The following is a 10,931-nucleotide window of genomic DNA, read 5'->3' on the forward strand; positions in this document are numbered from 1 at the left end:
GACTGGGAGGGATCACTTTGTGACCCTAGAAGAGTCTTAAATAATTGGAGGGACAATGATAGATGATGGAGGGTATTGAAAATACCAGTGGATGTCCTGGAGGTGAGAGAGGGAGGGGCCTGGAAAAAAATTCCTGGTAAGAGGAGGTCAGAGGAAGCTGGAACACTGCAGAAGGAAGAGGACTAACAGGTTTGGAAGTGCAGCCTGCAGGGAGGTGTTGCATACTGGTTTCAGAATCCCAGCAGGACTTCAGATGCCAATCTGGCCCTTTGGTTGCCATAATTTTGAACTGCTAAGGACCTTCAGCCTTCTTTTCCTTGTCTGTAACAGTATCTTCTTCCCAGAATAGTTGTGAGGGATTTGGTACCTATTAAGCACTCAATCAATGCTAGCTATTATTATTACCAAGTGCTAAAGTCCCTTCTGTGCTCTGTGCTCAGTAACAAGAGGCCACTGTTATGTATTACTGGTCCACTACTGGAGGGAGAGGGATCAAAGGAGGCCTGAGCATCTTGAATGTGAAAGCCCCTCAGGAAGCTCCAAGGCCAGAAAGGCCTTTATGGTGATTATTAAGCAATAGGCTGGGGCCCAATCCTAAACCTAGCCCCATCACCCACCCCCTCTTTCTCTGGAAGGGGTCAATAGTCCCCCTTGGGCTTTGTCAGGCAAAGTTTAAAGACCAGGTGGGGGACTCCCCTGGTGGTCTGGTGGTTAAGGTTCTGAGCTGCCATTTTAGGATCCCTGGTTGGGGACTAAGATCCCACATGCCACACAGCAGATAGCATGTAATCTTCAGATACAGGTGTGGGCAAATAAAGAGAAGAAAGAGTGGGAGGTGCTGCTGTGAGCACCGCCCCCTCTCATGCCTCCTTCCCTGCCCAAAGGTGTTTGACAGACTGTGCCTGGAACCAGATGGAAAAGAGTAAGTTACGGAGGGTCTTAAAAATAACCTTTCCTTGCTCCAGAACTCAAGTGAAGGAGCTGAATCAGCAGTAGGAGGAATGAGATTAGACTACAGAGGGATTTTATTTACCTACTGACAGCAATGTAAGAGAGCTACGTGTGTGTGTGTGTGTGTGTGTGTGTGTGTGTGTGAGTCGCTCGGTCCTATCTGACTCTTTGCGACCCCATGGACTGTAGCCCCCCAGGCTCCTCTGTCCGTGGGATTCTCCAAACGAGAATACTGGAGTGGATAGTCATTCCCTGCTCCAGAGGATCTTCCTGACCCAAGGATCAAACCCAGGTCTCCTGAATTGCAGGCAGATTCTTTACCATCTGAGCTACCAGGGAAGCCGGGGCTACTTACACAGAGGTTAGAAACCTTCTGTCAGAGACCTGTAAGAATAATAATAACTACCTAGTTAGGTGCCTGATGCCTGGCACATGCGTTCACCAGATGCTGCAGCAATCCCATTGGGTCAGTGCTATTATTATCCCCAGGTGAAGAAATTGTGTCCAGAGTTGGGAAAGCCCCTGGTGCAGTATTATTCAGCAGAGTAAGTGGCAGTGGGGGCAAAGCCTCCCTCTGGTGGGTAACTCTGCCTCTTGGACACACTCTCAAGGAGGGACTGGGTGGGCTCACTTTTAGAGCCTTCTTCAAGGCCTCTCAAGGATTCTTGTGTTTAATTTGTAGTGTCTGGTAACTCCCATAAAGCTGTGTCATCTTCTTACAGATGAACGTGGATGCTGTTTGTCACTGGCTACCATCAGTGGGGGGCTTCCAGTGAGTTACAAATAAGGTTCAGAAGCCACTCGGCAGAAATCCCTAGTGTTCTCCCTTCAAGGCCAGGGGCTTTATTCAAAAAGGGAGCCATCTTGTGTGGGGTTCTCATCTGCAGGGTAGGAGGTAAGACGGTAGGAACTGCACAAGCATTGCCCTTCATTTTTTTTTAAGATTTATTTATTTACTTTATTTTATTTTTTGGATGCACGCTGGGTCTTCCTTGCTGCATGCAGGCTTTCTCTAGTTTCAGTGAGTGGAGTTACTCTTCGTTGTGGTGTGCAGGCTTCTCGTTGCAGTGGCTTCTCTTGTTGGGTAGCACAGGCTCTAGACACCTAGGTTTCAGTAGTTGCATCAGGCAGTCTCAGTAATTGAGGCTCACAGGCTTAGTTTCTCCTCAGCACGTGGGATCTTCCTGGACCAGGGAACGAACCGGTGTCCATTGCATTGCAAGGCAGATTCTTAACCACTGGACCATCAGGAAAGCCCCATTCTTTCCTTTTTTTCAGTTGAAGTATAGGTGATTTATAATGTTTCAGGTATATAGCAAAGTGATTCAGTTACTCTTTTTCAGATTCTTTATCATTATAGGTACAAGATGTAGTTCCCTGTGCTATAAAGTAGGTCCTTGTGGTTTATCTATTTTACACATAGTAGTGTGTACCTGTTAATGCCAAATTCCTAATTTATCCCTCTCCGCGTGTTCTGTTTGGTAACGGTAAGTTTGTTTTCTATGTCTATGAGTCTATTTCTGTTTTATAAATAAGTTCATTTTAATCCTTTTTTGATTCCACATGTAAGTGATTTCTCTGATATTTGCTTTTCTCTGTCTGACTTACTTTACTTAGTATGATAATCTCTGGTCCAGCCATGTCACTGCAAATGGCATTATTTCATTATTTTTATGGCTGAGTAATATTCCATTGTATATACATCACATCTCCTTTATCCATTCATTCAACCTGAAGGATATTCAGGTTGCTTCCATGTCTTGGCTATTATAAATAGTACTGCTATGAACACTGGGGTATGGGTATCTTTTCAAATTAGAGCTTCTGACTGTTCTGGATATATGCCTGGGAGTAGGATTGCTCATATAACTCTTTCTCTCTCTCTCTCTTTTTTTTTTTTTAGTTTTTCATGGAATCTCCATGCTGTTTTCCATAGCGGTTGTACCAATGTAACTCCCACCAACAGTGTAGGAGGGGTCATTCATTCTTTTTTTTGGGGGGGGGTCATTCATTCTTGATTTTGTAGTTTTCACGCTTGGGATTCCCATCTGTCTACAACCCCATTTTTACAAATAAAGACGCCAGCTTGAGAGATATAGACATGCAGGTGTCCAAGCATAAAATGCAAGTGGCCAAAAAGCATATGAAAAGGTATGCCTAACCCATTTGTGATGAGGGATGTTGTGGGGTGTAGGGAACCATGTGGTCTTATTTACTAATACTGTTGGTAGAGAGTGTAAATCTTATGACCTCCTTAACAAATAATCTGGCAATACCTACTAAACATTTAAATTTGCATATCCTTTCATCTGCTAATAATACATCTAGGATTTATCCTACAAACGTGTCAAGAAAAATTAATTTTTCTTAATTTTTAAAATTAATTTTTAAGAATTAATTTTTCCTTAATTTTCTCCCTCAATAAGGGATTAATTAAATTACCTATGATAGAATCCTTATTATGAAAGAGTCTACAGTCTTTAAAAAGAAAAGTATAGTTCTGAATGTAACATGTAAAGATGTCCCTGATATATTGACATGTAAAACAGCAAGTTGAAGCAAAAAATAGTATGCTTCTCTTTATGGAAAGAAAACACATAATTTTAAAAAATTATTTGTGTAATTAAAAAAAATTTTATTGGAGCTCCATTTTCACCCACTTTCCTGGGTTACATGGGATGTCTTCCCTATATTTGGCACATACTAAGCACTTAATAAACATGAGCTGAGGGGTTTCCCTGGTGGCTCAGTGGTAAAGAATCTGCCTGTCAATGCAGGAGACATGGGTTTCATCTCTGGTCTGAGAGGATCCCACCGCCACAGAGCAACTTATCCTGTGTACCTGCACCACTATGGAGCCTGTGCTCTAGAGCCTGGGAACCACAACTACTGAGCCCATGTGCTTCAATGAAGCATGTAACCTACAGCCCGTGCTCTGCAACTAGAGAAGCCACTGAAATGAGATGCCCACCTACCTCAACTAGAGAGTAGCCTGCACAGCAACAAAGATACAATACAGCCAAAAATAAATACTTAAATAAATAAAATTATTAAAAAGAAACATGAGCTGTTATTATAGCGCCACAGTCCTTTTCAGAGTCTCATCCTCCAGGCACTCTTATTCCATTTACATTCAAATATTCAGCCTCTGGCCCCAGTTAGGGACTCAGGCTGCCAGGACCAGCAACCACACATCGATAGCTTCCAGCAGAAGCCCTAGAGACGGCAGAGCAGAGATAAGCCAACTACACTGTACCCTATCCGAATTTCTGAAGTGGGAAATCCGTGAGCATACTAAATTATTACTTCACGGAATTTTGGGGTAATTTGTTACATGGTTACAGTAACTTTAAACACTCCTTCATTAGGATGTGAGCTCTATGAGGGCTGGGGCTTTATCTCCTTTACATCCTGGTGCCCAGTGTTAGGAGCCACCATAGGAGCTAGCACAAAATAGCTGCTCCATGAACACTTGTTGAAAGACAGAATTATCTTTCTCATTATTCTCTATAAAAGAACTCACACAATTTGTCCTAAGGAGTTAAGAGCTGCAGTGCCCCTTTGCAAGGGTTGTTTATATTTTAGAAGGGAAATTTTGATTCCCAAGAGGAAATCTCAAGGTGGAGATTCTGGGGCTGGGGGAGGGTGTGGCTTACCAAGGAGACCCCGCACACATACACACGTGCATGACTTCCGGTCTGGCTTTGGTGTTGGCAGCTGGACATGCTGATCTTACTCAGGCCACCCTGTGAGTGTGACAGGCCATCCATTCCCAGGGGCTGGGCAGTATTTGGAGTAACCCCTTATTCTCAAAGGGTAGTTTGGTTGCAGGATCTGGTCCACAAGATGACAAAGGGGTCTTGGGGAGAAACAGGCAGAGCTGGCGGGGTACAGATGCTTGTCCTGGGAATTCTGGTAATGGATGCTGGTACAGGGGAGAGAACGGCCACAATAGCTCCCCAACTCACAAGCCCCTGTGCCTGCTTTTCCTATGCCTGGCAAGGCAGCCCTTCTTCTCCAAGGCCTGGTACCACCTATGTGTAACTCAGTTTTCAAATGAGAGGTTGTCCCCTCCAAAACTCCTTCCCTGAACCCCCCAGTCTAAATGAGGACCCCTCCTTTGTGCTACACAACTGTCTGTGCTTATCTTTACCAAAGCCTTGGCTTCCTGATGTGGAAATCATTTACTCATCTTAAAAGTAGTATCTGCCTCATAGGTGGTTTGGAAGATTAAATAAGAATAAAGTTCAGAGTCAGGAGTCAGTAAAAATGATGACTGTTGTTGTTTTTACTGTTGCAATAGGATTTACCCCAGGGCTTCCCTGATAGCTTAGTTGGTAAAGAATCTGCCTGCAATGCAGGAGACCCTGGTTCGATTCCTGGGTCGGAAAGATCCGTTGGATAAGAGATAGGCTACCCACTCCAGTATTCTTGGGCTTCCCTTGTGACTCAGCTGGTAAAGAATCTGACTGTAGTCTGTGAGACCTGGGTTTGATTCCTGGGTTGGGAAGTTCCCCTGGAGAAGGGAAAGAACTCCAGTGTTCTGGCCTGGAGAATTTTATGGACTGTATAGTGCATGGGGTTGCAGAGTTGGACACGACTGAGTGACTTTCACTTTCACTTTCATAGGGTTTATCACGCAGAATTAAAATCACCTATATTTTTGTCTTGAGATTACTAATATGGTCCCAAATCAAAAGCAAAATGAGGGGCCATTTCATACCTACTAAGAGACTATTTTAAAAAAAAGACAAGCATTGGTCAGAATGTGGAGAAGTCAGAATCCTCTTATACTTCTGGTGAGAATGTAAAATGGTGCAGGTCTTTTGGAAAGCAGTTTGTCAGTTATCCAAAACGCTAAACAGAATTTTCATATGACACATCAGTTCTACCCCTAGGGATCTACCCAGAGAAATGACAACACAGGCCCGCACAAAGACTTGCATGTGAATATTCATAGCAGCCTTATTTATAATAGCCAAAAAGGGGAAACAGCATTTTGTCTGTCAATTAACTGATGAATACATAAACAAAATATGGCATATCCATATAATAGAATACTATTCAGCAATAAAAAGTAACAAAATATTGACACATGGTACAACATGGATGAACTTCAAAAGCATGCTAAGTGGAACACATATTGTATATAATTTCACTTTCATGAAATGTCCTAAAAAGGCAAATCTATAGCAATAAGAAGTAGATTACTGTTCATATAGGGCTGGGAGTAGGACTAAGGGTTGACAATAAATGGACACTAAGTTTCTTTATGGGGTGATAAAAATATTCTAAAATTAATTTGTGGAGATGGTTGCCTAACTATAACTTACAGAGTAATCGTTGCATAACTATAACTAATGTACTAAAAATCATTGACTTGCACTCTTGAAATGAGTGAATTTAATGGTATAAAAGTTAAATGGCAATAAACTCTTTTTATAAAAAAGGATAGGATTGCTAGTGACCAATATTTTATTGTAAGTGTGGGAAAATAAGTAAGTGCAAGAATTTCCTAGAAAACAATCTCTCCACGTATATAAAAATCTAAAACATTCACATCAGTTGACCTAACACTTTTACTTCTAGAAATTTATTCTAAGGAAATGGCTAGTTGGGCAGCTCGGTTCAGTTCAGTTCAGCCTCTCAGTCGTGTCCGACTCTTTGCGACCCCATGGACTGCAGCAAGCCAGGCCTCCCTGTCCACCACCAACTCTTGGAGTTTACTCAAACTCATGTCCACTGAGTCGGTGATGCCATCCAACCATCTCATCCCCTGTTATCCCCTTCTCCTCCTGCCTTCAATCTTTCCCAGCATCAGGGTCTTTTCAAATGAATCAGTTCCTCACATCAGGTGGCCCAAGTATTGGAGTTTCAGCTTTAGCATCAATCTTTCCAATGAACATTCAGGACTGATTTCCTTTAGGATGAGCAGAGACAAGGATATTTCCTGCAGCATTGTTTAGAATATTAAATATTTTGGAAGCAATCCAAATATCCTCTAATAGGGAATTGTTTATATATAAATATGGAAGTATATGTAGCTCTTAAAAAGCATGAAATACAGAAACCCTTTTTCATGAAGATGGCGGCAAAGGTGAAGAAGGAAGCCCCTGGCCCTGCTAAAGTCGAAGCCAAAGAAAAGGCTTTGAAGGCCGAGAAAGCAGTGTTCAAAGGCGTCCACATCCACCAAAAAATAAGATCCGATGTCACCCACCTTCCTGGCGTCAGCCAAACACGATGGCTCAGGAGGCAGCCCAAATATCCTCAGAAGAGTGCCCCTAGGAGAAACAAACTTGACCGCTATGCCATCATCAGATTCTCCCTCACCACCGAGTCAGCCATGAGGAAAATAGAAGACTACAACACATGGGTATTCATTGTGGATGTCAAGGCTGACAAGCACCAAATTACACAGGCTGTGAAGAAGCTCTATGACATTGATGTGGCTAAGGTCAACTCCTGATCAGGCCTGAGGGAGAGAAGAAGGCATATGTTCAACTGGCTCCTGACTAGGATGCTTTGAATGTTGCCAACAAAATTGGGATCACCTAAACTGAGTCCATCTAGCTAATTCCAAATATAAAAGTTTCCAATACTAAAAAAAAAAAAAGCATGAAGTACATCTCCATATATTGACATGGAAATATGTTCATTAGTATGTATTTTTATGGAAAATTTTCAACATACACAAAGGTGGACAGACTAGATTACAATAAGTTCTCATACCTCCATTCAGTTCAGTTCAGTAGCTCAGTTATATCCTTTAGGATTGACTAGTTTGATCTTGACATCCAAGGGACTCTCAAGAGTCTTCTCCAACACCACAGTTCAAAAGCATCAATTCTTCAGCGCTCAGCTTTCTTTATGGTCCAATTCTCACATCAGCTCAGTTGGTAAAGAATCCACCTGCAATGTAGGAGACCCCGGTTCGATTCCTGGGTCAGGAAAATCTGCTGGAGAAGGGATAGGCTACCTATTCCAGTATTCTTGAACTTCCCTTGTGGCTCAGCTGGTAAAGAATCTACCTGCAATGTGGGAGACCTGGGCTCAATTCCTGAGTTGGGAAGATCCCCTGGAGAAGGGAAAGACTACCCACTCCAGTATTCTGGCCTGGAGAATTCCATGGACTGTATAGTCCATGGGGTTGCAAAGAGTCGGACACAACTGAACAACTTTCACTTTCACTTTCTCACATGCATACATGATTATTGGAAAAACCATAGCTTTGACTAGACGGACCTTTATCGGCAAAGTTAAGTCTCTGCTTTTTAATATGCTATCTAGGTTGGTCATAGCTTTTCTTCCAAGGAGCAAGCGTCTTTCACTTTCATGGCTGCAGTCACCGTCTGCAGTGATTTTGGAGCCCAAGCAAATGAAGTCTGTCACTGTTTCCATTGTTTCCCCATCTATTTGCCATGAAGTGATGGGACTGGATGCCATGATCTTCGTTTTTCGAATGTTGGGTATTAAACCAGGTTTTTCACTCTCCTCTTTCACTTTCATCAAGAGGCTTTTTAGTTCTTCTTCACTTTCTGCCATAAGGGTGATGTCATCTGCATATCTGAGGTCATTGATATTTCTCCCGCAATCTTGATTCCAGCTTGTGTTTTCATCCAGCCTGACATAGCTCCATTACCCAACTTCAATAATTATTATGTCATGGGAAGTCATGTTTCATTTGTATCCTCACTTATTTCCCGACTCATTTTAAAAGAAACCCCCCCAAAATAAATAAAAATAAAAGAAATCCCAGACATTATTTAACCTATAAAAATATTTCAGTATGTATCTCTGAAAGTAAAGACCCTATTAAAAACCAAAAGTATCATCCCATTGTGTGATAACCATACTCTCATCCCACTTTTAAAAATAGTAATAAATATTTTAATATCCTCAAGTATCTAGTTAGTGTTCAAATTTCCAATTGTATCATAAATTTCATTTTTAATCATTTGAATCAGAATATAAATAGGGTCCACATGTTGTGATTGATTCATATGCTTCTTAAATACTTTTTAATAGTTTTATTGATATATAATCACATACCATATAATTCATCTATTTAAAATGTAAAATTTAATATATTTTAGTATATTAGAGTTGTTCAAGCATCACAGTCAATTTTAGAACACTTTCATCCCCCAAAGTAACCCTCACTCCTTAGCCATTACCTCCCAAATCCCCCATCACCCCATATATGCTTTCTGTCTCTATGAATTTGCCTATTCTGGACATTTCACATAAGCAGAATCATACAATCTGTGGTCTTTCATGACTGGTATATTTTGTTGAACATACCTTCAAGTTTCATCCATGTTGCAGCATGTTTTTATTGCTGAATAATATTCTACTGCATGGGCATACCACATCATGTTTATCTGTTCATCAGCTGATAAATATTTAGGTTTTTCCATTTTTTTACTATTATGAATACTGTTGCTATGAACATTTGCACAAGTTTTTGGTGGGGATTCTTAAATATCTTTCAATTTATAAGTTTCCTCTGTGTGTGTGTGTGTCCTTACTTGCAACTTCTTGCTAAAGAAACTGTATTGTTATTGTTCTCACAATCTGAATTTTGTGGTTGCATTTCTGAGGTAGTTTTGACCTGCTTTTCTGTCCTTTGTATTTCCTGTTACTACATAGTATGATGTAGAGATTTGATGGCAACACTGCTTCAGAGTTGGTATGGTGTACTTCTACCAGAAGGCAAATAGTGTCTGATTGCCTCTTACCAAAAAATTAGCAGTCATTTACACTCCATGCCTAGATCAATTAATTCATTAGAGGTCACAAAATGCTGATACTTTCTCATTACTACTTAAAATATTAGCTAGACTACTTTTATAAAGAAAAATTTCCCTTCATATACTATTTTGTTAACAGGTGGCATGATACAGTTTTAACAAATAAAGGTACATTATAGAACATACATGTTCATAGCAGCGTTTTTCACAATAGCCAAAGGTAGAATCAACCCAAATGTCCATCAACAGATGAATGGATTTACATACAATGGAATTTTATTCAGCCTTAAAAAGGAAGGAAATTTTGACATGCTATATCATGGTTCATTATTGAGGACATTATGTGAAGTGAAATAAGCCAATCACAAAAGGATAAATACTATATATTCTACTTATTTGTGCTATCTAGAGTAGTCAAATTCATAGAGACAGAAAGTAGAATGGTGGTTGCCAGGGGGTGGCAGAAGGAGAAATGGGAGTTATTCTTTAATGGATACAGAGTTTCAGTTTTGCAAGATGAAGATTTCTATGGATGGGTGGTGGTAGTGGTTGTATGTAGTAAGTACATTAAGTACAATGTAAATATACTTAGTGTCACTGAACTGTACACTTAAAAATGATTACAATGGCAATTTTTGTCATGTGCACGTATTTTACTACAATTTTTAAAAAAGTTTTAAGTACATTACAGAATGGAATACTACACAGCAATAAAAAACAATTAATGTTGAGATGTGTAAATGGATCTCAAGGGTATTTTGCTGAGTGAAAAAAGCCAGTCTCAAAAGGGATCTCAAAACTCATACATACAGTATGAGTTCATTTATATATCATTCTCAAAATGACAAAATTACAGAAATGGAAAGTAAATTAGTAATTGTCAAGGGTTAGGCTGCGGTCCAGGGGGTCTCGAAGAGTCAGACATGACTGAACGACTTCACTTTCACTTTTCACTTTTCACTTTTATGAGTTGGAGAAGGAAATGGCAACCCACTCCAGTGTTCTTGCCTGGAGAATCCCAGGGATGGGGTCGCACAGAGTCGGACATGACTGAAGTGATTTTGCAGTAGCAGCAGAAATGTGGAGATTGATGGTTGGTGGACATGGCTGTAACAGTACTGTGAAGGAGTTTGGTAGTTTTGGAATAGTTCTGCATCTTGATTCCAGTAGTAGTCACAGTAATCTGCACATGTGATAAAATGACATTAAACTGTATATACACACTGTGCC

At 40.7% G+C, this 10,931-nt stretch overlaps 1 protein-coding gene across 1 annotated transcript; it reads left to right on the top strand.

Annotated features, from left to right (window-relative positions):
* The first annotated feature begins 7,036 nt into the window (after positions 1-7,036).
* On the top strand, positions 7,037-7,417 carry LOC110147128 (large ribosomal subunit protein uL23-like). The gene has a single exon (XM_070457981.1). The coding sequence runs from the start codon at positions 7,037-7,039 to the stop codon at positions 7,415-7,417; it is 381 nt and encodes a 126-aa protein (XP_070314082.1).
* Positions 7,418-10,931: the final 3,514 nt, after the last annotated feature.

This window comes from Odocoileus virginianus, chromosome 3 (assembly GCF_023699985.2).
Source record: "Odocoileus virginianus isolate 20LAN1187 ecotype Illinois chromosome 3, Ovbor_1.2, whole genome shotgun sequence".
In the NCBI taxonomy this organism is placed as follows: Eukaryota; Metazoa; Chordata; class Mammalia; order Artiodactyla; family Cervidae; genus Odocoileus; species Odocoileus virginianus.